Raw genomic sequence first — 27,707 nt, 5'->3', positions numbered from 1 at the left:
AACAAGAAACTTTTTATACCCAAACATCAAACGTCAGCTCGAAGTATAAAGGTAAGCAAAGAAAAAAGTCCAATGAGAAGTTTTTCCTTGGCAACCTCATACAACTCCGACGAAAGTGTCTGCGAAAACAATTCAAACCTCTTCCACTTGTATGTGTCGTCGAGTTTCGACAAATGCACACACCAAAACAAAATTGCAAACGCTATCCCAATAAAAAAAAAAACGCCACAATGCTTCAAATTGAAGACACTGGCACGACGTGTGTTGTTTTTGCTGTAAAGCAGACCAACCAAATTTTGGTGTGTGCATTTGTCGAAACTCGACGACACATACAAGTGGAAGAGGTTTGAATTGTTTTCGCAGACACTTTCGTCGGAGTTGTATGAGGTTGCCAAGGAAAAACTTCTCATTGAACTTTTTTCTTTGCTTACCTTTATACTTCGAGCTGACGATTGATGTTTGGGTATAAAAAGTTTCTTGTTGAAGAAGTTATTGAAAAATAACTTCGGTGGAGAATATCCACAAACAAGAAACAAGGGAACTGATGAGATCCAGTGGCGTGGATCGAAACTATAGTATTCCCTGCCTTACCCCTTGGCGAGCAATGCCAAATCTTTTCCACTAATAAAATAGTTGTTTTAAAATATTAAAACAACAACAATGGGATTAAGCCAGACTATTTTGAAAAAACAAAAAAAAATTGCAAATATTTTTGTGATGTTGTTATATGTTCCAATGACGCCATCTATACTTCAAATTTAGTAAAAAAAATTTCCAGACGTTGAAATTGAATTTTTAATTTTTCAATAAGGCTACCATTAGTTCGAACGTGCTAGGAAAGGAGGATATATTCTAAAAGTTCGCATTCGACTGAATCTACAATTACTTTTTTCCAAAGGCTGAACTTGATTTTGTCAGAAAGGTCATAATTGCTTCGAAATTACGCGATAATAAATTAATTCTAAAAGTTCACCTTTGATAGCCACGAAAATTCGAAATAGATACTTGATTTTATATGTGCGCCATCAATACTTCAAATTTAAAATTATTTTTGTTTCGGAGGCTGAACTTGAAGTTTATCAGAAAGGTCACGATTAGATCGAAAGTGCAAGATAGTGCTGGGATTCTAAAAGTGTGTCTTCGATCGAGATGAAAATTGCAAATATTTTTGTGGTGTTGTTATATGTTGCAATAACGTCATCTATACTTTACATTTAGTACAACTTTTTTGTTCCAGGGGTTGAAGTGGAATTTTTTTTAATTTTTCAATAAGGCTATCATTAGTTCGAACGTGCGAGAAAGTAAGGTATATTCTAAAAGTTCTCATTCGACTGGAACTACAATTACAAACAGATACTTGATATTATATATTGGTGTGTGTGTGTGCAAAAACGCCATCTATATCCAAATTTAGCACAATTGTTTGTTACCGAAGATGAACTATGATTTTTTTCCTTTCTTGAAGGTGCGAGGTAAGGCTGTAATTTTGAAAGTTCTCCTTGCAATGTCACGAAAATTACAAAAAGATACACCATGCTGTTATGGACGTCATAACGCCATCTATACGTACATTTTTGTTGCGTTTTTTGTGCTAGTTACTCTCAAAGATTTTTTATGGTTTTATATTTTAATATTCTACCCAATATTTAAATAAGTATAAAAATCGTATTGCAGTATTTAGGCCAATGCTTACGGCCGCGAAATAAGTTGGGGATTTGGAGATTTAGAAAGAATGTCGTATAAAAATCCGCCTCAAAATGACACGTGGAGCAATGGGTTTCACCCATGTAAAACTTCTCCACAAGTGGTGTCGTTAACCATGCCCTTCGGGCTCAACGATAAAATCGAAGTCCCATATAATTGGGCTGCACTCATTGAAATGAGAGAAGTCTTCCCTTGTCCTGTTAGTGCGAATTAGTTTATTACTTGGCTTTAATATCAGCTTAATTTACAACAGACTCCCAAAAACTCACAATCCAAACCAGACTGATCTCTAACAAATGATCGAGTTTTTCTAATACCCGGAGTTAAAATACGAATTATTGATGCTTTCGATTTATCGCGCAGAAAATTTATTGTGATTCTATTGTATATAATATAACGCCCTCTATACTTCAACCTTAACAGTTACACCTAACACCGACGCGACGTTCTAAATTAATCACCTTTCTACATCAACATCGCTCCTGGAGAAGTCTCAAAAGTTTCCTTAAATAAAACGGCCCTATAAAACCAATAATTCAAGGATATTACTTCCATCTATCTTCCAGGCTAAATATTAGCAAAATGTATGTTGCTATCAGAGGTGCGTGTCTTCGCTTGTTATCTGTTTGAAACGTTGTCCGGCAGGTGGTGTGTTTATATATGCATATAAATTTATATAACTGAGATATAACGAAGTCTATTATACATTTACAAATTTTCTCAATAAAGAAAGACTTCTTTCCGTTAAGATTATATCTTTACGGATCCACTTAGTCTTAAATTGTCATTGAATGTAAATATTATGTTAAAGGAATTGCTGTTAAACAGTAATCTTCCCTTGTGGTTTTAATGATGTTTCACATACTTTATACATATTTCACATGCCATACATACATATATTTTTTCTCGTAAAAAAATTCTTCTCACATTTCCATGTTGTTCCATCTTAAAACACTTCCTAATTTATTTAACAAAAATAAATTCTTATCGTACGTAAATTTATTTCTTGGTTAATTTCTTACAACCATATTCGCAATATTTTCTCTCATACATCTTGTTAATGATTTAACCAGTATTATAATTACCTGAAATATGTCTCTGTCTACCAAAACAAAGAAGGCGATGACAGTTTTTTGCACATAACTTTGCAAGAAACTGAGATTATTTTGGCGATTTTGTCTGTTGTCATTAGTCATGAAAGATAAAAGTCAAGAAGCCGAGGTTCACCAGAGGATAATGTTACATAACATTTCGTGGTTTTCTTCAGAATCAAAGGTCATATATCTTTTTTTTTGGCGGATGAGAAAACATTCTTTCGCTAAGAGCTCTCATTTATCATTTGACATAAAGAGTTGCGACTTCCGTATGCTGTGTTTTGTTGCTGTAATTTATTATTTATTTTGTAAAAAGATAATTGGTTTAAAACAAAAACTTAAGCAACATTTAAACTTATAAAAATAATATATAAAATGTTAACATGCAAAGTGAAGTTTTTAATTTTATAAAAATAGGGAGTGGGCCGCTTTCGTCTTTTAAGTTATTCTTCCGTTTATTTAATTGAAAGATCATTCCGCCTAAATGTATGCTCAACAATGTAACCAATAAATGGTATGTTCCTTTACATTTGAAAATGGTAAAACCGGCAAGATAGTAACATTTGTAAACTGCTCTCATATGAATTGTTTGCTGTCTGAAGTAAAAAAACGCTTTTCCAGTTAAAAGTGGTAAAACTAGAAGATTCTTGCACTTAAAGGAACAGGGCTAAATATAACTTTAACTAAGGGACTGTTTTTGTATATCGATAAGAAAATGAATACGCAAGAAAAACTACCAAATTTGATTGTGCTTTTCAAATTTGTTTTTTGTTTTGAAGCCAAAGCAAAGGAAATAATATTTCAAAAACTAAGGTTTGGGTGTGTTTCATGCGCACACATTTTCGTTTCGGAATACATAAACTGGGGGTTAGTTAACCCTACTAATATATTTTCAAATATAGATGGCCTTCAATGCATAATAAATATGAGATTTTTTGCCATCTTCACCTTATTTCTTCGTAGATAAAGATTATTTAAATAAAACTTGTTTTTTTTAATTTAAAAACACTAAAACCGGAGATTATGCTGGAATTATTTTACAACAATAAAATAATACACATCGCGCTTTAAATAAAACTTGTTGTTTTTTAAAATTTAAAAACAACAAAACCCGAGATTTGGCTGGAATTATTTTGCAACAATAAAATAATACACATCTCAACAAAACTGCCAAAGTGAATCTAAGAATCCAAGTATATATAAAATAACCCAAAATGATATGTTGTCAAATATAGATTGCGTTCCATGTATTATAAAACAATAGTTCGTTGACATCTTCGGTCATTTGGCATCAGTCACTCATCGCCTTACTCTTTTATAGATAAAGTTTTTTACCGGATAATTGCAATAAATAATATAAATAAATTTTAGTTTAATAGAAAAATTCTTAAATTTTATATTCAAAAGTGTTTATTGGGTTACTAGAAATTCTGTTAACGATTTATTAAAACCTGCCCACATGCTTCCACTGAAATAGTCCATCCCATACCACCACTCATCTAGTCTTAACAAATTAGCACATGATCATTTTCATTGTAACTCCTTTTTTCAACAGTCCAAGAAACAAACAAAACAAAACATGGCTAGCCCTCAATGATTCATGGCCACAACATAAACACCTAAAGCATTTTTTGAGTTTTTAAATTAAATACTCTAAGGATTCCAAAACTCAAATGAAGAAGTAGAAGAAGGATACCCACAAAGAAGTTATTCCTACAAGAATCTCATTAAAATCGACATTAATCTTTTGAAATTTATACTATTTTTTTCTTAAAGAAAACCAGAATCGCATGGGCCCTTAGAAGAATATTTTAAATTCTGAACAAAGAATCACCATTGTTATAAGTGCAAGCATATGAACAAAAAGTTCCTTTTTATTTTTTGCAAAAGAATTCTAAAGAAACGGACATGAGATGATATATTTGACCATTGCAGAGCAGAAAGAAAAATTTGAAACACACCAGCCATAATTCAGAAAAGGTTAGGCAATCAGCCATTGACTCCCTACCACCACTAACTACTTTTTTGTCTTGTTGATGATACAAATTTCCTTTTAGTTCGTTTTACTTCGGTTTGTTTGTTGCATGTCTTACAATCAAAGAAAATTTATGTTTTTAATACACATGCACATCCACATCAAACACAATTCAAGGTCAGACACCACAAGTGCATTGTTGCAACAATAATGAAAAAGCCTTTCATATCGCATTATGACTAAGTTGAAAATATGACCAATCCCAAATACAAAAAAAAAAACGAAGAAGTGGCGTTGCTGCTGCTTTACCCGTGTTATGGTGTTACATTTTGCCTTGTAGCTATGGTTCGCATTTGTATTTCTTGTTAAATTAAATGAAGGTCTGTGGCGAGAGACTATGAACGGCTTTGGGGTATCACTACACACAGCTATTAGTTTTGAATAACGTTTCAAAATTCTGAATAGTATAGACTTCGCTGTGGAAAAGGTTTAAGGTATAAGTACTTGATTGCAGAATTTAGAATGAAAACTAAATTCGCAAGTCTTTATATTATACATCTATATTTTGTAGTTAATATTATTTAAATTACAATCACGGATCGCTTTTTTTCTTGTTAAAGTAGAAGAAGATAAGGTGATGGACTACTTTAGACTATCACCACAAAGTTCAATTTTCAGTTGTTTTTTTTAATTCTGGTGATGGAAATATTTATCAACTGCAACGTTTCGACCAGTCTCTAATTGCAGAATTTATAAATTTATATTGGTCGAAATAGAAAACAATTTATACAAAATAATTAGAATCACATTACTGCCATCTATATTTGGTTATTAACATTATTTTGCAGTGGTGAGAGTCTTTACTCGTTTATTAATATTTTTGACATTGATCAAAAAAATCCAACACTAGATTTTTTTAAATATTTAAAGTAAATTCGCTGGACACATTTGCCAAATACTTCGCCAATAAAGATTAATTTCACGGTCATCTATCTTCGAAGGTTTATGTCCTCGAATTTATTTTGCGATGATGAGTGTCTTTGCTGATGTAATTTTTCCCCAGTAGGTAGCGTGCTTAATGAATAAAATGTCCTTCAAATCTTTGGTTCACATATACATTTCTTTTATTTATTATTATTATTTTTTAAATATTGTGAACGATGCAGTATATTGTATGGAAAAGTTTTTATCACTCAGTCTTTTATTGAATCATACAAAATTTAATTGGTCGAAATAGAGTCACATTACTGCCATCTATTTTTGGTAGTTAGTATCACTTAAATTTATTTTGCAATTGTCAGCATTCTTATTTGTTTTGTGATTATTAACATTTGTCCAAAATTTGTAACAGTAGAGGTTCTTATCTCACTTCACACAGACGAGAAATTATTTATAAGTAATGAATGAATTTACAGCCATCTATCTTTGGAGATTTTTATCAAACATGTTTCTGTTGCAGTGATGAGTGTCTTTGCTACTTTCCTGTTGTAACCTTTCTCCAGTAGGTGGGGTGACAATTTCAATTTGTTTTTAAATTTGATACGAGAATGAATAATAAATTCGAAAGATTCTTGAATTTGCAAAAAAAATACCATCATAATTACTGATGGATAATACAAAAATTTATAATTTCAAATTAAGAATATTAGAAAACATATATCGATTGTGTTATTTGATGTTGAAGCTGATAGGAAATCAGGATGATTGTTGAGTTTGACAGAGAAAAATTTATGTTAGAATTATTTACAAATCGTACATAGGATTCTCGCCTATATAAACTACATTTATATTTACCATAAATCCTATCTTTATATATTTTTCAGTGGTAACTGTCTTGATATATCTTCCGTAGGTGACGATCCGTTTCAGTATATATTTCAGCCATAGAAAGAAATTCTAAGCTAATCCTCAAAATTAACAATGTGTCTTTATATCCAGATAAGTGAATCATCAGGGTTTAATTAAGGCAAAATATGTGGACTTCCGTAGGCCTAATGCAGATATGGCTACTATTTATTTGAAGGATTAGCTTAGAATTTCTTCTTTCTATAAGTATGGATATCTTCATCCTATGGATACCCGTCGCCTACGGAATGTAGACTTTACTTATATCAAATGCATACATAATACCCTAGATCTCAATAGAGGAACTAAAACTATTTTTTAGACTGAATGACCTGTCATCTATATCTGATAACTAACGAAACAATTTAAGGTAGTTAGATGGAATTTTGCAGGTTTTTGAAAATTTATCTTGGATGATATTCTGACTTTAAATTTTGCGATTTTTTTTTTTTGGATTTATCTAGCACCATTTATAATTCGACATTGCTACACCGAAAATCGGCAGATTTTTCAGAATTTATATTTATACACATACTTCTAGGCGCAATTTAGTAATAAATTCAATCCAAATCAAAAATCAAATTCTTCAATACCAATAAACTGACATCCGCGTGGGATTTTAATATGGGCCAAGCCAATTAGGACTGTTCACTGTGTCAAAACAACCCCGCTTCTGCTTATTGTAAATTATAAATTATTGAATCTTTTTGATCAATTTAGCATAAGGCTGGGATTTTGAAAATTCATCTCAGAAGATATAAAATATTTACAAAATCTTTGATATTGTAATTTTAAAGTTTTTTTAGTTAATTCAACGAAGTCCATCTATAACTCAATATTGGTATACAGCGAATTGCTAGTTGTTTCAGAAAAATCTATACTTCTAGGCTCAAAATTTTGGCAAACGGGCTGAAACTTTTCCCCAATTCTTGATGGGGGTTATCATCAATGAAATTTCCCCGTGAGTTTTGTCTTTCCGCCGTTGCAACTTAAGGGAGACAGTGAAAAAATTCACGGGAAATAACCCCCAATATTGTGTTTTCAGTTTATTTCTGGTGACATCTACAATTCAACTTTGATTTAAAGTGATTTGGTAGTTCTATTTCTAAAAGTAAATTTTTATTAAACTGACATCCAGGTAGGATTTTACATAGGGCCAAGCAAATAGGCTTCTATATGGCTTGTAATAATATAAAATCGATATGAGTCGAGCGAAGCACATGGTATTTATCCTGAAATTAGTAATATTAAATCATCATAGAAAATGCAAAATATTTCAAAAGTCTTGATATTGTGATTTTCAGTTTTTTTCTGGTTTAACAAGCGCCATCTATAATTCAACGTTGATTCACGACGAATTGGTAGTTATTTCAGAAAATTATATGGATGTTCATAATTCTAGGAGTAAAAAATAATAATAAATTGAAATTCAGGAGGAATAATTAGACCTATCTGGCACTGAGAAGCAAATGGGGCCTATCCTGCTAATAGACGTATCAAATCTTTGAAATTTCGCCATAGTTTCTGATTTAACAAGCGCCATCTATTGTTGTCTCAGAAAGTTATATTAATGTTCATAATTCTAGAGTGAAATTCTAATAAACTGACATCCAGATCGGATTTAAAAAAGGCATGATGAAGAGGATCTATCTAGACTGTAGCAATATAAATATTTTAAAATATGAGCCGAAAATAGGACTTTCTTTCTTATCATTTGAATATTTAAGACAATTTTCTATTATTTTCTCGATTAAACTAAAGTAAGATCCAACCTTTTTAGATTTTAAATTGAGGAAATGAAGGGGGAACTATCTATTAATTTGCATTTGAATATCCATCGGACTCTTTTCAATATTATTACCTAAATACTTTTGTTAAATGACCGAAATATGTACTGCTAGAGGGTTGAGTTACTCAAATAAGCTCACATTCAAAGTAATATTATTTACCACAATTATTGAAAATTTTTATCTAATCGAAGGACCAAATAACCAATTTTTTACAAAAAAATATATTTTTTTAATTATTATTTGTATCCAGCCTTGTCATGAACCTTAAATACCTCTAACCAAAAAAAAACTGAAATTACTAATTTTACAAAAAAACGCGATATTTTTTATTACTACACATTTCGAACGCTCGCTCATCTTGTTCAAGAACAAAAAAAAAACACAGGCATTGAATATTTTTATTTATGATCGGTGCAGGCTTTAAAGATACAATAAAATTACCTTTATTTAATGTATTATGCCCGATGCAACGAACTTTTAATTTCTTTAAAAGGCCACCAAACAACAACACAATCCAAAAAAATAACTCTCAACGATACCTCTTCCACAAAATATTTAAAACCTGAAGATCAGCTCGGCCAAACAATAAATACAGATTCACTTTTAATAATGTTATTTAAAACATAATTCATGTCGTCTGCATGAAATGAAAAAAAAAAACTACACGAAAAACAACACAGCAAGACCAGCTTCAAGTGGAGAGGAACGAGTCAAAGAACTTTTATCTTTGGCACGCATGCGCACAAATTATTTAAACCATATTTCATGACATACAACCCCGATTCATTGTTGTTGGTTGTTGTGCGAGATACTTTTGGTCGTGGTACCTTTTTTGTGAAATTCTCGCAAAAAACCCTACTCCAAATCTAATGTTTGATATTCACTGATGATGTTGGTGTGGTCGGGTGGTGAATTCTTATAATCACTCTGTAAACCCTTCAGGCATAAAATCAGTTGAGACATGAGGCAAAGAGTTAGGTATTGTTATATCACCGGCCAACCACATCAATAAAGCGTGCGCCTTTGCAAGAGATCATGGTTTAATTTTATTTTTAGGATACAAGGAAGCAAAACAACGATATGATGTCAAATGACACTCCTTCCTTGAACAAGCAGGCAGACAACAACAATGTTTTCCCAAAAAATCGTCAAAGTGTTGTTCTTTTATATTTTTGTCTCCTTGTGTGTGTGCGTGTGTGATTAACAAACAATTAAAGTTCTCTTCCCATAAAGTGTCCTTTTGAACCCTTCATTTCTTATGGGATGCTAAAGAAAGGTCTTTAAACTCTTTGAACAGAAAAAAATACCCAAGATTAAAATGCTTTTTTTGTGCGCACATGCCACACAAAATCCACACCTTATTTTGGTTCTTAAAATGTTCTTAGAAATTGAAGAAGTTGTTGTGATTTGGTCTCCTTTGTTTTTATTTGGTTCTTTGGTCTTGTCCTGTTAAAAGATCTTTAATCTTTGGCTCTTATTCGAAATATTAGCAAAAAAAAAAATACAAGAGATTCGTGTCATTCTTTATTCAAATTTGCATTTTAACAGCAATGCTTGTGTTTGATGGGTATGAAAAGGTGATGAAGATGATGATCGGTATATCAATTACATGAAATGAAAAAAAAAAACGGTCAAATGCATGAAAGGACTGGCTAAGTACAAAAGGTATTTTAATTTAAATGTATAGTGACAGATTTGAGATTTTTTGCATGTTATTGAGAAATAGGGATGTCGATGTGTTAAATGTGTGAAGGACCAGCACTATTGTAACAAATTTTTGTGCTCTTAAATATATATTTTTTGTATTTTTCCACGGCAATAATTTTGAAAATTCCTTTTAATAGAAGATAAAAAATCTTCTTACAAACATTGCCATTACACCGTGCTATTTTGATGGGTCCTTAAAGAATATCAAATCCCTACAAATTAGCCATAATATTTAAATTATGTATCTAGTTTAACCATCGTCATCTATAATTCAACATTGATACACAGTGAATTGGATGTTATTTTCAGAAATTAATAATGAATAATACTTTAGCCATCCAAATTTTTTGTCTCAAAATATTAGTAAGCGGGCTGTTTATTTTTTTGTTTAACTGATAAACTGGCATCCAAGTGAAATTTAAAGACTGGATAACAAAATTTGTATCAGGTTTAACGAGCGCCATCTATAATTCAATATTGGTATACGGTGAGTTATTTTCAGAAATTGTTATTTATATCCATACTTTTAGGAGCAAAATGTTAGTAAACGGGTTGTATACATTATATACCGATAATGACATCTAGGTGGGATTTAAAGACGGATACAACGTAAATGGGCATGTGCGTTAGTAGTAATCCTATTATCTATAATTTATTGAAATTAAACATTCGAACAAAAATATGTGCTTTTTTCCAGAACCTGCAAGAGTCTACAACTTTTTATTTTTTATTTTTATTATTACGATAACAATTTTTAGTAAAAATTAGTAGATTCTTTCAGTTCTGGAACAGACAAATGGTAAATTCAACATTTTGGGGTTTGTTCTGAATGGAAATTCCCTGTGAGTTTTGTCTTTCTGCCATTTTAACTTGAAGGATGGATGTGCCTCCTCTGGTTTCATTCTGTAGCCTAGCAAATTTCTAAACCTGCTTAAAACTTTGGATATGATATGTGCAAAGAATGCCACCTAACAGTGGACAAATGCCACAACTGGTCCCTCAGAACCACTTCAAATTTTGCTGTATCAACTCCAGAAGCTTTTAAAGAAAACGATGCTGATCATATAAGTAAATTATTCATATATTATGATTGCCGGACACCGAGGTTCTCGAAAATAAATGCAGTACTCTGCCCTTTTCCATTTTGGATCCCTATGTATAAATGCCCAAACATTGACTTCCATGGATTTTGTCACTAGTTGGAATTAAGGTCTTATACTTTCTGAAGTTGAATACCGGTGAGGGGTAATCACTGACGGAAGTAGAGTTCTGTAGTTCAGGAACTAACCAGTTCAAAACAACTATTTCGGACAAGGAGCTATGGGAACTATATGCAGATCTTTCGTTTATGTTTGTTGAACTATATCGGCATCCGGAACAATTTGGAACGAAAAGACTATATTAAGGAACTAGTTTCTTTGACAGAAGGAACTAGAAACATCACTTCTGGCTGTGATATATTCAATATTGCTATGTCTATTACAGTCAAACGTTTGTTATCCAGCCTGCGTAGTGCTTTAGACAGTAGAGTTGGGCAATCTTGTTCCCGGGGCGGATCGATCTTTCTTGTTTCTTTTCTCAAAAAGAACTAGACCTGTATAGTTCAATGAATCTTTCTCTTTCGTCGTTCTTTTTGTTTTCTTTCATGTTTTTTTCTTCATAGTTTGTTGGATAAATTGAAATAAAAACTATATGAACTAAAGGAACTATAGGAGTGCAAAATTTGGATATAGTTCCAATAGTTCCTTGTCCGGAATGGTTCCTTGGAACTAGTTCGTTCCGAAACAACACACCTCTATTAGATAGTGCCGGTGATAAAACACGTTGCACACTATCCATACAAGACATCCTTATGTCAAAACTAGACAGACCACAGTATCATTAATCCAATGTATAACCTGAGGTTTTTCCCCCAAATTTTACCAATTGAGCTCTAAGGGAGCCAAAACAATGAAATGGTCAGCCAAGCAAAAATTCCATAAAAAATTATGTTTTATGTTCGACACAGCGTTAGTTCTCAACACTAAGATAGAAGTCTTAGATCTGGCTACATTCTATATGCTGTACTCTCTTCTTGTCCCCTTGGGAATGTTCATACGCATTAGTTTCACTTTATCTTTTACTGAACTAAAATAAACAGCATTAAGTGAACTACTCCAGTTGCTCTTTCCGGTGAATCGTTCATTTGAAATCTCATATACAGCATTCAATCGTTGCATTTCATGGTTGTAAGGTAGCATTTTATCTTCTGAGCTAATTCAATTTTAATCTGCACCCCTTTGCCTCTCCCATTAACCATTTCCGCCAAGGGCTTAATTCAATTTCTTTCTTTGCATTTTTATTACTAAATTATCAAAATATATATATAATGATTTAAGCATCAACCAAGCTAATAACGTCAGCCAAAAACTGTCCATTCACTGATTTGTGACGTATATTGTGCCACTGTTCGTTTGTTTGTTTATTTATTATATCAATCTGTTTTAATTACAATAGGCACCTTGCTTGTTTTTTTCGGCGATTGTATTTAAATTGCGTGTGGCATTGGACACAATGTTTATTTGAAACAAATTAAACATATTTTTTCACACAAACAAATAAGCAAATCAAATCAAACCAAAAGAAAATGTTAAACACGTTTTGTACAAATGAATGAGGCACACAGATCAAGTGTTTCATATGTATGTACAGAGGCGTAGATATTTCCTTGCAAAAAATCTTCAATTACCCAAAAAATTGTATTAAGTTGGATTACTTATGCGTAACCAAGAAAATTGTACCTCCTTTTGAAAAACACATGTGAACTACGCCACTGATTTGTGTACAAAAATAGACCATCTCGTATTTTAATTTTGATTTAAAGCATCATTTGGCTTTAAATTTCAATTTGATTGAAAACACTCAACACAATGGTTCTTCTTATAAGCGTTATGGTTCTTTCCTTTAATGATATATTATTTTTAGAAGTTAATTTCTCATACGAAATTTTGAACTTAAAAACCAATCATTTTCTTTTAACAAGTATCCATTTCTTGTAATAAATATTGCAATTAAAAGTTCATTAATCTTTGTTCAGCGAACAAAAAAATCTATTCCACAGAGCTACAGCCACCATGAGAACTTGTAAATCTCACACAAAATGCGTGTGTGTTGACATATAGACAGACACTACAACAATATGTTTAGATAAATCTTTGCAATTTTGTCTCGTCTACCTTGGGTTAGGTGGTGCAGCATTTTTGAATGAAGTGTTATTCCTAAGATGGATTTATATTTGTGGCCTCCTTCCTGCTGCAGCTTCCATTGATAAAATGTGCCAGGCAATTGTCATTTGAAAATGTGTGCTTATATCTAATTTCAAAACTAACTAGAAAAAACTTAAACTTAAGGCGAACAATAAGGCGTCAGACAACATCATCACCAAATATCTTGCCTGGAGTTGGACTTTTGCAGACAAATACTAATTTGTCAACCACACACGCCTTATTTTTGTTTATCCAAAACTATTCTGGCCAGGAACGTGGTGAAAAAGTATTTCAAAAGCTAATTTCTGTTACCATCAAATCTATTGGAATTGCTTTTGAAAATCAGTCTCGGGAAAGTGCGTCACTGTTTTTGCTCTTTTTTTTGCAATATATATCTGGCATTTTACATTTATTTTTCTCTGAAAATGCCTTGAAGTTTCCTTTGAATATTGTTTTTTGTGACTATTTAAGAGTCGTAATGTGTAGCTATATATGTGTATGTATGTATGCAACTGGACATTGTTAGAGTAATTTATTTATTTGTAGATATGTCCACAGAACTTGATTTCCTACATATAATATTGTATTGCAATATAATTTGTCTTTTGGAAAATGGCAATTTAAATAGGCACACATTCATACATACAAAAAAACTACATATAAAAAACAAAAACACTACAGAACCTAATTACGAAACACAAATATAGGGAATGCAATTCAGTACAAGAAAATAGCTCTACAGAGGATTCACAATAGAAGTTTGATTATTTTACTCACTAGGTGGTTTTACAGAACCTTTTGTCCTATAATCCGAACTAAAAATAGATTGCCACGCCTCTCTATTTTCAATTGGTCCATCTTTTAAAAAGGGTCTTTTGAAGCATCCTTTCTTTCAGAAAGGGTCTATAGAAGTACACTTGCTTTCAGAAAGGGTCTATAGAAGTACACTAGCTTTCAGAAAGAGTCTATAAAAACACCCTTTATGTTATTTATTTCAGAAAGTGTCAATAGAAGGACCCTTTCTTTCAGAAAGGGTCAATAGAAGCACCATTTTTCAGAAGGGTTCTATGGAAGCACCCCTGATTTAGAAAGGGTCTATACAAGCACCCCTTTTTTAGAAAGGTTCTATAGAAGCACCTTTTCGTTGAGAAAGGGTCAATAGAAACAGGTTTTCTTTCTGAAACGGTCTATGAAAGCAGCCTTTCTTTTAGAAAGGGTCTATAGAAGCACCTTTTCGTTGAGAAAGGGTCAATAGAAACAGGTTTTCTTTCAGAAACGATCTATGAAAGCAGCGTTTCTTTTAGAAAGGATAAATAGAAACAGCTTTTCTTTCAGAAAGGGTCAATAGAAGCAGCCTTTCTTTCATAAAGATTCTATGGAAGCAGCCTTTCTTTCAGAAAGGGTAAATAGAAACAGCCCTTCTTTCGGAAAGGGTCAATAGAAGCACCCCTTCTTTCAGAAAGTGTCAATAGAAGCACCCTTTCTTTCAGAAAGTGTCAATAGAAGCACACTTTCTTTCAAAAAGGGCCTATAGAAGCACACTTTCTTGCAGAAAGGGTGTATAGATGTACCCTCTCTTTCAGAAAGGGTCTATAGAAGCAGGCTTATCTTCAGAAAAGGTCTATAGAAACACCCTTTTTTCAGAAAGGTTCTCTAGAAGCACCCTTTTTTCAGAAAGGTTCTCTAGAAGCACCCTCTCTTTCAGAAAGGGTGTATAGAATCAGCTTTTTCTCAGAAAGGGTCAATAGAAGCACACCATATTTCAGAAAGGGTTAAAAAAAGCACCCTATCTTTCAGAAAGGGTCAATAGAAACTCCTTATCTTTCAGAAAGGATCTATAGAAGCACTCTTTCTTTCAGAAAGGGCCTATAGAACCACCCATTTCTTTCAGAAAGGGTCTATAAAACCACCCTTTCTTTCAGAAAGGCTCTATAGAAGCACCCTTTCTTTCAGAAAGGGTCTATGGAAGCAGCCTTTTTTAGAAAGGGTAAATAGAATGAGCCTTTCTTTCAGAAAGGAAATTGAGCACAATTTCTTTGAAAAAGGTCTATAGAAGCACCATTTCTTTCAGAAAGTGTCTATAGAAGCACCCCCTTCTTTCAGAAAGGGTCTATAGACGCACTCTTTCTTGCAGAAAGGGTCTATAGAAGCACCCTTTTTCAGACAGGGTCTATAGAAGTACCCTTTTTCAAACAGGATCTATAGAATCACCTTTTTTTAGAAAGGGTCTATAGAAGCTCCCTATCTTGCAGAAAGGGTCTATGGAAGCAGCCTTTTTTAGAAAGGGTAAATAGAATGAGGAATTTGAGCACAATCTCTTTGAGAAAAGGTCTATAGAAGCACCCTTTCTTTCAGAAAGGGTTTATAGAAGCGCTCTTTCTTGCAGAAAGGGTCTATATAAGCACCCTTTTTTCAAAAAGAAAATATGGAATCACCATTTTTTCAGACTTTTTTTCTATAGACCAGAAGCACCCTGTCTTTCAGAAAAGGTCTATAGAAACACATTTCTTTCAGAAAGGGTCTATAGAAACACATTTCTTTCAGAAAGTGTCTATAGAAGCGCCCTTTCTTTGATAAAGTGTCTATAGAAGAACCCTTTCTTTCAGAAAGGGTCTAAAGAAGCACCCTTCCTTTTGAGAAAGGGTCTATAGAAACACCCTTTCTTTCGGAAAGGGTCTATAGAACCACCCGTTCTTTCAGAAAGGGTTAGTAGAAACAGCCTTTCTTTCAGAAAGGATCTATAGAAGCACCCCTTCTTTCGGAAAGGGTCCATAGAAGCACTCTTTTTTCATAAAAGATCCATAGAAGCACCCTTTCTTTCAGAAAGAGTCCATAGAAGCACTCTTTTTTCATAAAAGATCCATAGAAGCATCCTTTCTTTCACAAAGGATTCATAGGAACACCCTTTCTGAAAAAAGGGTCTATAGAAGCACCAGTTAACATTCGGCTCCAGTATGTGCTTATTTGTGGATAGTGTATCACGAAACGTACTCCTGGACATAACCAAGTTAAAGTCAATTTTACATCTCCTAGCTTTGAAAGAGCAAAATATAATGTTAAAATCAAAACATAATACTAGTCCAATAGACCTTCGCTTGGCATACCTGTACTCCCCGACTTTTTAATAAAAAATCAAATAACTTTTAAGTATTAACCACATATACATTTTTCTCTCTTATATACCCTCAAAATCTCACCAACTTTGCCTCATTTTTTAAATTTATAGATTTGTTATTTTCCTTAATTTTTAATTTAATTTTATTATATTTTAATTAAATAAAAATATATGTAAACACCAAAAAATCGTCATTACATTTACTAGACTTACGTATTTAATACTCTTGAATCTATATGTAATAGACATACATAAATACATACATACGTTCATCTATAGTCTGTGATATGCAAATACACTTTACTATAGCCCGATTACCATTAATTGTATTTTTGCATTTATTGCGTGGTTTCATCTGGTTTTCCAGTTCTCTGTGTCTGTGTGTATGTGTGTTTTATATTTTGGACAGAAGTCTTTTTTTTCGTACTGATTTGTTTCTTTTTTCCTCCTCTTTTTAGTATTCCAATAATCGACACTCGTCCATCGCGTAGCTGAAAAACAAATCTATAAGATTTTTTTCCATTCATTCATTCAGTTCTGATTCTCACATGGCATCGAAACGTTTTCTTCTTAATCAATTTCTCAGTATCCTACGAAAATTATATTTTCATAATACGTGGCACAAATCTGCGTTCGTTAATCGTATCGCCTGTTTTAACACGAAGAAACGTAGATCCTTGTTGTTATTATTACGTTTATATTATCGTAGAATTTTAAAATTTCTATGGTATTTTTTGGAAGGGTCTCATAATACAACAACATTGGCGTCGGTGGTGATGTTAAAAACAAAAGGTGTGTGGCTAACAAAAGAAAGGTCATACCAAAAAAATAATAAAAACATATATTTTTAACCAATTTAAGAAGATTTTTTAATGGATTTGTCGAGAAATATAAAAATATATAGCAAAAAAATAACAGAAAACCTTGAAGTTCGAACAGAGTTTTACGAATAATATAGTTAAGATTAAATTGAAAATAAATTATTGAAAAAAAAAAAAAACACAATAAATATTATTTCTAAAAAGTTAACGATTTCCATGTAAATGTAACAAGCTGAACGTTAACTGTTATTAATATAAAAAAGAATATATAGAGTCTCAATAACTCCATATAATACAGTGACGAAGTGTTCGGCTATTTACCTACTCTGAAACCGTTTGCAACTTTAACGAAGAGAAATTCATATTTTGATATTTTTGATTCGGTAGCAGTATGGGAAGCAGATCGACAAAGAATGACTTCATAATCTACAATTAAAAGATCTACTAAGCTTTACCCACTATGTACGGGCTTATTTCCAACAAAAAAACCTTTTTCAAAATCCCAACTTATTTCAGTCTTCATTATATCGCCTAAAACATGCTCTTCAGTTTATCTCTGTCAGTCGTCCAATACTTTTAATACTCAAACAGAGAAAATCTTTTCAAATAAAAGGTTGATGACCGCCATTTTAGTGTTTGATTCAATTAGTGTGACCTTCTTGTAAATGTTCTCGATTTATAACCGGTTAGCATTGCCTGTCGTTGAAGTCCAATTGGAATAACAATTTTTTTATTAAAACCTAAAATATGTATATCTCAAATTTTCAAAAAAAAACTTATTTTTCAAATCCGCATTATTTTTAAATATTCCGCTTAAAATCAAACTCATTAATTTATCTATCTCTAGCAAATCGGGTTGGACGTATAGATGGCGTTAGAGTGTTATTAGTGTCTCTAAACTAAAATTAAACCATCTCTCACCAACATTCCTCAAAGGTGGACTTTTCACTCATATTAAAAACTACTGTCCGATGTTTCATAATTAATATTCGAAAGCCCCGTCTTCCACCCGTTTGTATAGTGAGACTTTACTACTTGCTTGGCACAACATACTGCATAGCTTGGCTGGCGAGTAGCTTATGTCACATTTAATCTTAATAGCTTTCTGTAAAGTGAGTGAGAGTCTCCCTTGTCCCGCCTGGGATGTTTGTGGAACAAATATTATTATAGTTTTCTATAAAATCTCTGAATTTCCAAATTTTATTTCATCATGTTAAAGAAGACAATGACGAGATTGTTTGATTGATTCACTCTCTGTATTGCGGATAATGCTCTGCTACCAGTTTCAACTACTTAAGGAAGCACTGAGGTTGATGTACAGAGTTCAAATTGCTCTACAGGAATGAACGAATTTATTGAATTTTGTTCTCCTTAGCTTCTACTTTTGAGAAGCGATATTGGCATCTCGTATTGATTGACTAATTTAGTAGTTCATAGGTCCTTACATTAGTAGTATTAAATATATTTTACCGAGGTGTATTTTATCAGTTAAACTTAAAATGTAAAGATCAATCACAATAGGAAATATGAAAAATTATAAAATCACAGTGACAAAAGTACAAAAGCTTAAAAGTGTCAAAGTCATATAATATAATATTTGTTCCACAACATCCCATAGGGACAAAGTGTCAAAGTCATACAATGGTAAAGATTGGACATCATGCACAATGGAGTTAATTTTTAATATTCAAGCGTTTATGTATAACAGACAATTAACAGAAACAAAAGCGTACACCAATGTGAACTATGTTAAATATAACATAACACCAATGCGAACTATGTTAAATATAACATAATTCCATGTCACAATATTGTAACATCACATTATGTTAGACCCCCAGATACATCTGCCGATGTATAGCAGCAATGAAAATGTCCCATCTTATTGTATTATATAACTTTGAAAGTGTTGCTATTGAATTATAGAGGGCGTTAAACTGTAATTATTCTTATTATTTAAAAACTCTTTTATTATCTAAAAACTATATTTAACATTCCTCTTAAAAATATGTTCATCTTTCTCGGATATATCTCCAAACAGACGATGTTATAGCTTATAGCTCTCGGATATATCTCCAAACAGACGATGTTATAGCTTCGCCTATATTAGTAGTTAAAGACTTGTTCTCAAGTAGAAATGGACACGCCTTACGATCGTGACACTAAACAACAACAACTAAAATGTTTAGTACTTTGTCGTCACTAAAGTGCTTAGTTGTTTATATGTTTATTTGTAATTGTTTAGTGTCACGATCGTGACACGCGCCCATCTCTGTTCACAAGAAAATTCCCAAGGTTTGAATGTTAACTTTGAAGTGTAGATGGCGTAAGTGTAAGCTCTGATCTCAAGAGGTCTGAGATGTGGCTTCTTTTGTATGCAAACATGTTGTTCTGTTCTTCTTGCATACTTCGACTTCTCTATCCTTTAGCGACATCTTACGAGGGAAGTCCATATTTATTACTAAAGGCAGATATTTGTATTCTGATTCCATCTATATATAAATTTTGTCACGATAATGTATACTTTCCGAGTTATTGGCCATTAAAGCTCAGGAAAAGTCCTAAACCCAATTTGAGATTCTAGTTTTTGTGTGTAAATTTTAGGCAAAAGAAATCTTAATTTGTAGCCAAATTTGGCATCTGTCCCTCGGAAAACGTCATAAACTCCAACGGGGACTTTATTTTAAGGGTATTTTTTCAGCCAAGAGCCGCTAAAGAGAATGTGTTCCCAATTTGTTAATAATATTTAAACGTGTCTAGCAGGACCATATAAATAAATAAATAAATAAATATAATAATTATGTAAATATAAAAAATAATAATAGATAAAAAAGTTGTTTTTGGCCAATTTTGACTTTTATATTATTGTTGATATTTTAGCTATTAGGCTCTCAATACCAAAGGCCTAATAGCAAAAAATATCAACAAAAATATTATTCAACTTATTCACATCTTTATTTTGCTTTCAAAACCCATTGTTACTGTTAAAATATCTTTCCTAGAATTATGCTCACCAAGCTGGTCTTCCTCTGCTAACTTAACGAACATATGGTAACTTTGAATTATAGATGGCATTTTAGTATAATCTGTATTTCAGACTAAAAGAACACTATTTTTACGAATATTCCTGAAGGAGCAGAACAAGACTTCTCCCTAATATGAAAGATTGGTGGACGGAGTTATAGATCAGAAGCCTTCACCTTGTATTCGCAAATCCTTCTTCCATATTTTCGCTATTGAATAGTTTTCCTTTTTTAATTTTCTTAACTATACCTTTCAAAAACCCGTAGTCAGGTTTATACAAATTTTTCAGTAATCCGCCTAAAAATATACACGTCAATTTATCTTTCTCTTGACAAATAGTCTGCAAATTATTATATGATGTACAGATGGCGCTCTAAGCTCAAAGTAAGAAAGCTATTTCTCGCTTATATTCCATGAGAATCAAGAGCAGAGTGCGGTACCCGACGTTCCATCATTTTCGATACATTTTTTTTTTCATTTTTAGATATAAATGTTCACAATCATTTCCGTACTTGGCGAGTTGAATTGGCGCCGTAAACTACATTTCTTGCATAATGCGGAGGACTTGGTCCCCGCCTTTCTGAAAGAAATAACATTCCAAAGCTCTGATCTCTCATCTTGTATCAATAGTGTGACTTTCTCGCACACGTTCAAGACCTTCAGATGATCTAAAGAATAGATTTGATTACAAATACGACTTATAGATGGCGAATTCTATTATCCTTATATTTAAATTGGAATTGTAGAATTAATTGTGTGGGACATTCATAAAACAATTTCCTAGCTCTTTATCATATTAGAAATAAAAGTATTGACGCCAATTAAACAGAATCCAGAATCTATATATCTATATCTCTATATCTACTAGCGGACCCGGCAAACTTCGTCTCGCTATTAAGAAATAAAATTTCATACAAAAACTCAATTTTCGATTTTTCCAATTTTCCGACTTTTCCAGAGAGATTTTCCGAAATTTTCTTCTGTAAAGACCTTCTCCTCGAAAATAGGAATAACTGACAAAAAATTTTACAGAAATCGACCTAGCCGTTCTCATTTTATGAATTACTATACATTTTTTACACCATTTTTATATATATAGATACGAATTCAAATGTAGAAGGCGTCCTAGGTTATTCCAATGTTTAGACATTGGTGGGTGTTATTATGATTAGAGTAACTGTAGTGGGATTCTCTTTCACATTTATTTGGTTAACGACGAATGTCGTTAAGATTGAGACCAAAATAAAGTTGTCGCTAAGTCCAGCAGATAGCAACAGTGTTCTCGACTGCTATCGGTAATTTTCATGCATAATTTCGCGTTTTAATTCTACCGATTTTTGTCGGCAACTAAAAAATATGTTATAGAATTCCAATACTGATTGCATTAAGTTTTCATTTGATTGTGATTTTTGTGATTTAATATTTAATATTTCAACCAAATATTAACCCAAATCAATCTCCTCACTTTCTTTGCAGATCATCAATTTCCCATTGACCTAACCAATGTTGCCAAGGATCATACAAATTTGGAAAATGATCAATTGCAATCTCTATACAGGCGTTTGTGTATCTTAAATCGTTGTGCCAATATGCGCGTGGATCAATCTCACAAAGCACAAACTCCACAGGTAAGTTGTTGTTATCCCAAAAGACTCTAAACAGCATCCACTTAAATTAAATCGCTGCTCTTCCCTCATTTTACAGAAAGAAGATTCGGATGATGAAAATTTTGCCTTGAGTGAAAACTGGACATTCCAACCCCATATACGTCGCTGGTCGCGTATTGGTGAAATGGGTCTTGAAATACCTCCCGCCACAAAGTTATCAACCTGCGAGAAAACCGAATCATCATCAAAAGAATCAAGTCCCGATAGATTCGAGGATGATTCTTATGATGTTACCGGTGGTCCATTGTCTTTAGTTTTACCCGGTACCTATACCGATGATTCCGCCGATCCTGCACTAAATGACAGCGCAGATGTTAACTCGAGTCCATTGAGGCGTACGGGTAGTGAACGATTAAAGGATGGTGCTAAGGCAATATTACGTAGAGTAGAATCCATCAAATCGAGAAGAAGAAAACGCCAAGGTATTGTTTTAAGTGGTCCCCAAGCATTGGATCTGTCACAATTGGGTCAACGATCAAGTATGCGTAAACCTGATGCTGTTTATTCCACACCACCATCCCCCTCGGCTGTTAGTCCCATGCACACCTTCAGCAAGGGACCATTGTTTGGCAATGAACTTAAGGTACCCTCACAAAGTGATAATTTCTTGAGTCCAAATCGTGCAAGTCCCAAGAGGACACCAACCACACCACGCTCCATGAGAACCAGCCCCTTACATTTCTTCACCAGTCCCATGCCTTATGTTAAGGAGGGAAAATCAGATGATTCTTCATCGTACTACAGTGACAGTCAAGAATCAACGTCGGCAGTAAATAAGATGAGCATACGTAAGACACCCTCAAAGGCCCGCCGATTTTTGCAGAGAACGGGAAAAGTAGATGATATTGGAGCTCATTCCGACTCGGAGTGTCATCAGGGTAGGAAATTGTTGATCAAGGATGCCAATGCCAATACAACAGAGGTGAAGTCCAAAAAACTCTCAAGAGGTGGTTCCCTGAACTTGGGTAGAGATGGTAAGAAACGTGAAGGCTTCCGTTCAGCCAGTTTCCGCTCACGATCTACCACACGCAAGGAGCCTAAACCTGAAGTTGAGGTGGAACCCATTAAGAAAAGTGCTCCCGTTGTGCGGTGGCACAGCTTCCAATTGGAAGAAAGACCCCATATGATATTCCGCAAATGTTTTGCCCAGAAAAATGATCCTCATTCCAATGAACATGGTATACCGTTTGCTGCCATGTCTGCCGGTCAATTACAAATGATACGTAAATTGGCTTTGGTTACCTTAACGGGTTATATGGAACGCTATTGTCCCACTCATCGTTCTGGGTGGAATTGGGAATTGCCAAAATTCATTAAGAAAATCAAAATGCCCGATTATAAGGATAAGCGGGTGTTTGGTGTTCCCCTGCTTCTTATTTTACAACGTAGTGGTCAAACACTGCCCATTGCTGTGAGGGCTGCCTTCCGTTGGCTGCAATTGAATGCCTTGGATCAAATTGGTCTGTTCCGCAAGAGTGGCGTCAAATCAAGGATCTTAAAACTCAAAGAACTTATTGAATACTCAGAGACCACAGCTGAATGCATGGATGTTTTTGATACTCAGCAGGCCTACGATGTGGCCGATATGTTGAAACAGTATTTCCGGGATTTACCAGAATCGCTATTGACCACCAAAATGTCCGAGACATTTGCGGCCATATTTCAACGTAAGTTTGTAATGCTAATAAAAAAAGTATTTGAAATAAAACAATCGTTTTTGTTTTCCTATCTCCTGCAGATCTCCCCAACGAGGTACGTTTGGATGCCATACAATCTGCCGTCCTTTTATTGCCCGATGAAAATCGTGAAATTCTCTATGCTCTCTTGGAATTCCTTACATTGGTGGCCGCCAATTCTCAATATAATCAAATGACGGCCAACAACCTAGCCGTATGCCTGGCGCCCTCTCTATTCCACAGTAGCACATCAACGGGTAGTAATTCCGTAACAGCTTCACCCCGCCGCAAAGCCAAGGGATCCGGTGTGCCAGATGCCAAGGAACTGTTCGAGGCGAAAGCTTCACACGAGTGTTTGGCATTTATGATACAAAATTATAAACAAATATTTACAGCACCCAAAGAGAAGTTGGCCAAGTGTAAATTTGGTTATATGGAAGAATCTAAACCACTGCCCCTAGAAGCCTTGGGTGAGGGTATGCAATTTCACAATTGGCGTGGTTATTTATATGAAAGTACCAGTGCCACCATTAAGGAGGGTAGAGAAAAGTAAGTTATAGTAATTTGAGATATTGTTGGAGGTTTCCTAATGATTTTATTGTAATTTTTCGCTTTTGAAGGTCAAGAGGATGGATTACCACCACATCCATAACGGATAGTAATGTCGAAATTGCCTATAAGAAAGTGGGTGATGGCCATCCACTGCGTTTGTGGCGTTGCATTACCGAAATTGAAGGACCACCCAAAGATGTTTTGGATTATATAATAAGACAACGTGCCTCATGGGATCCAAATTTGTTACAAAGTCAAACCATCAAGAAATTCGATGATTGTACGGAAATATTTCAATATGCTATTGATGGCCAACAGTGTACAGATTTTTGTGTATTAAGGTGAAGTTGTTGTTTTTGTGCTAAAATCGGGGGGAAATTTTAATATTTGTTTTTGATTCTTTTTCAGATCTTGGCGTACTGATTTACCGCGTGGTGCTTGTGTGATTGTTGAAACCTCAATTGATCATGCAAAAGCCAAACCAATGTTCAATGCAGTACGTGGTGTGGTATTGGCCTCGAGATATTTAATTGAACCCTGTGGCAGTGGTCGTTCAAGGGTTATGCATTTGGCAAGAGTTGATGTAAAGTAAGTCGAATTTGGGTTAAATGTAAACTAGATTAGAAAAGCAGGTGTGATAGTATCTAAAAACTCCAATCTGAAATTATATTAGAAGAAGGCCATCTAAAAAAAATTATATGTAAATTATGAGTTATTTTTCATAGAAGCATGGAAAGGTTTCCCGGTTTCCCATAAAAGACTGGAAAGACATAATCTAACTGAGGAGAAGTTGTTCTTGTAGGTCTTCGCAGAAGCGACTGACATATCATTAAATTATTCTAACAAAAGACCATTATAGCTTTTACACATTAAATGACCAAAAAAACCCTATTAGTCTTCCATAGAATACCATATAGGTTTTCAGGAGGTATTTTATATAAGGCTTTAGACAAGTCTTTCCAATTAAGACCAGAGAGTTTTCTCACCTTCTAGATGTTCATATGGAATACCATAAGACATTCCCTTTGAAGTACATATGATACGTCAATTGGCTTAAGTAACTTTAACGGGTTATATAGAACGTTATTGTTTCCACACATCGTTCCAGATGGAATTGGGAATTGCCAAAATTTTTTAAGGAAATCAAAACGCCTGGCAATAAAAGAGAATTTGGTGTTCCCCTGCTTCCATTTCCCAACGTGGTGATCAAACACTCTAAATTGCTGTAAGGACCTCCTTCCGTTGGCTGCAGTTGAATAGGTTGGATCTAATTGGTACATAGTCGACTATTTGGTCTCCTCATAAAAAACCATTTGGACTTCCCATAGAAGATCATTTTGACTGCACAGAGAAGAACATTAGGACTTTTCATATAAGACCATTTGGTCGTCTGATAGAAGACCACTCTGTCTTCTCATAGAAGACCATTTGGTCTTGCCATAGAATAAAATTTTGTCTTCTCGTAGAAGGCCATTTGGTTCATGGAAAACCATTTGGTCTTCTCATAGAGACCTTTTGTCTTTTCATAGAAGAATGTTTGGTCTTCTCATAGAAGACCATTTCGCCATCTCATAAAAGACCATTTGTCCTTCTCATAAAAGACAATTTGGTCTTCTTATAGAAGACCATTTGGACTTCCCACAGAAAACCATTTAGTCTTCTCATAGAAGACCATTTAGTCTTCTCATAGAAGACCATTTGGTCTTCTCATAGAAGACCATTTGTCCATTTGCTCATTTGTTTTCTCATAGAAGACCAATTGCTCATTTGTTTTCTCATGGAAGACCATTTGGTCTTCTCATAGAATACCATTTGGTATTCTTATAGAAGACCACATTTTTCTCATAGAAGACTATTTAGTCTTCCTATAGAAGACCATTTGCTCATTTTTCTCATAGATAACCATTTGGTCTTCTCATTGAAGACCATTTGGCATTTTCATAGCAGACTAGTTGGTATTGTCACTTGGACCATTTGGACTTCTCATAGAAGACCATTTAGTCTTCTCATAGAAGACCTTTTGGACTTCTCATGGAAGACTGTTTGGTCATATCCAGGAAGGGCTTTTGGACTTCTCACATAGAATACCATTTGGACTTCTCATAGAACACTATTTGGACTTCTCATGGAAGAGCGTTTGGTCATCATAGAAGATCTTTTGGACTTCTCATAGAAGATCGGTTGGGCTATTTTGTTTTCTTTAATCTTCTCTTCTCATATAATATCATTCGGTCTTCTCATAGAACATCTTGGTCTCCTCAGGCATCTAGGGCTTTTCTCACAGAAGAGATGTGTCAATTCTCAGAGGCTAGCCAATATAAGAAATATGTATTGATTAAAGGACTACATTTTTAAATAGCACATATATAACGGTGCCGCTCGATATGAAGTAATTTTATGTTTTATTGTTTCAAATCTACCTTCAGTAGTGGAATTGTTTTATAACCTCAATAAAATTGTATTAATTAATTTCTCTTTCCTTTTTCTTCCAAGGGGTAAAACTCCAGAGTGGTATAATAAAAGTTATGGGCATATTGCATCGCATTTCTTAACTAGAATACGTTTGGCCTTTAAAAATGTCGCCGAAGGTCCTGAAAGTAAAGTGTAATGTGGAAGAAGCATTAACACTGTGACATAGTAAAATAAGATGAAAAAACAAACTGGTTTCCCAGCTATGGATCTCCTCCCTAAAAAGCAATGGAGTATACATCACAAAAGAAAAAAACATACAATACATAAGATTATAATCATAGCAATGAATATAATCAATACTCCTTCCCGCCTCCACATAAAATACATAAATATATGAATAATTGTGCAACAAAAAGAAACAAGAAGTAAACCAAAAGTACTGATTTTATTTTGGATTTATCAAAAAAAGTTTATATTATGTATTACAATACTTATATATAGGTATATAGTAAATATACATATATATAGTTAATATTATTATATACATACTATGTATACACGGAAGATAGCTTATATATAAGTGTAATTGTCTCAAAATTTTATGGAATAATTTTTGACAACAACAACAAAAAAGGCATTTATAAAATGTTCAAATATTGTACACATCCAAAAACAAATTGTTATATCCTTAAATGTTATACAATAACTGTTATACAAAAGAAACAAAAAACAAACTTAACAACAAGTAATTATAATGATGGTCCAGGAATTCATGAAAAAATGGGAATCTATAGGAAGCCCTCCAAAAAATTAACTTCCAAATATTATTATTATTCTTTTTTACTATAATGACAATGAAATGTCGTCCTTTCGTACATGACACATGGACTGAAAATCTCCTGGTCTATTTTACGTGACAGAACAAAATCATTCCAATTTCAAAATTCCATTGTTTTGGAGTGATATAGTCGCCTTAGAATGTTTTATTTTATGGAGGAAGCAGATATTTAGATACATTTTTTATAGGTTATCTATAAAATTTCCATGCATCACACTGGCAAAACTATCTGTACAATGTCA

General features: G+C 33.5%; 1 protein-coding gene across 1 annotated transcript in view; it reads left to right on the top strand.

Annotated features, from left to right (window-relative positions):
* cv-c (RhoGTPase activating protein) overlaps positions 1 to 27,046 on the top strand; it is a 60,270-nt gene extending 33,224 nt beyond the window's left edge. Inside the window, exons 3-8 of the mRNA XM_073959054.1 lie at positions 21,797 to 21,948; positions 22,025 to 23,654; positions 23,726 to 24,212; positions 24,284 to 24,556; positions 24,624 to 24,803; positions 26,709 to 27,046. Of these exons, the coding sequence (XP_073815155.1) occupies positions 21,797 to 21,948; positions 22,025 to 23,654; positions 23,726 to 24,212; positions 24,284 to 24,556; positions 24,624 to 24,803; positions 26,709 to 26,823 (2,837 nt within the window). The 3' untranslated portion in view covers positions 26,824 to 27,046. The remainder of the gene's footprint in view (positions 1 to 21,796; positions 21,949 to 22,024; positions 23,655 to 23,725; positions 24,213 to 24,283; positions 24,557 to 24,623; positions 24,804 to 26,708) is intronic.
* Positions 27,047 to 27,707: the final 661 nt, after the last annotated feature.

Source organism: Musca autumnalis, unplaced genomic scaffold, assembly GCF_047663935.1.
Source record: "Musca autumnalis isolate F117 unplaced genomic scaffold, ASM4766393v1 scaffold_1, whole genome shotgun sequence".
In the NCBI taxonomy this organism is placed as follows: domain Eukaryota; kingdom Metazoa; phylum Arthropoda; class Insecta; order Diptera; family Muscidae; genus Musca; species Musca autumnalis.
Note: the sequence above shows the minus strand (reverse complement) of the source record. Positions and strands in the feature narration are given on the sequence as shown.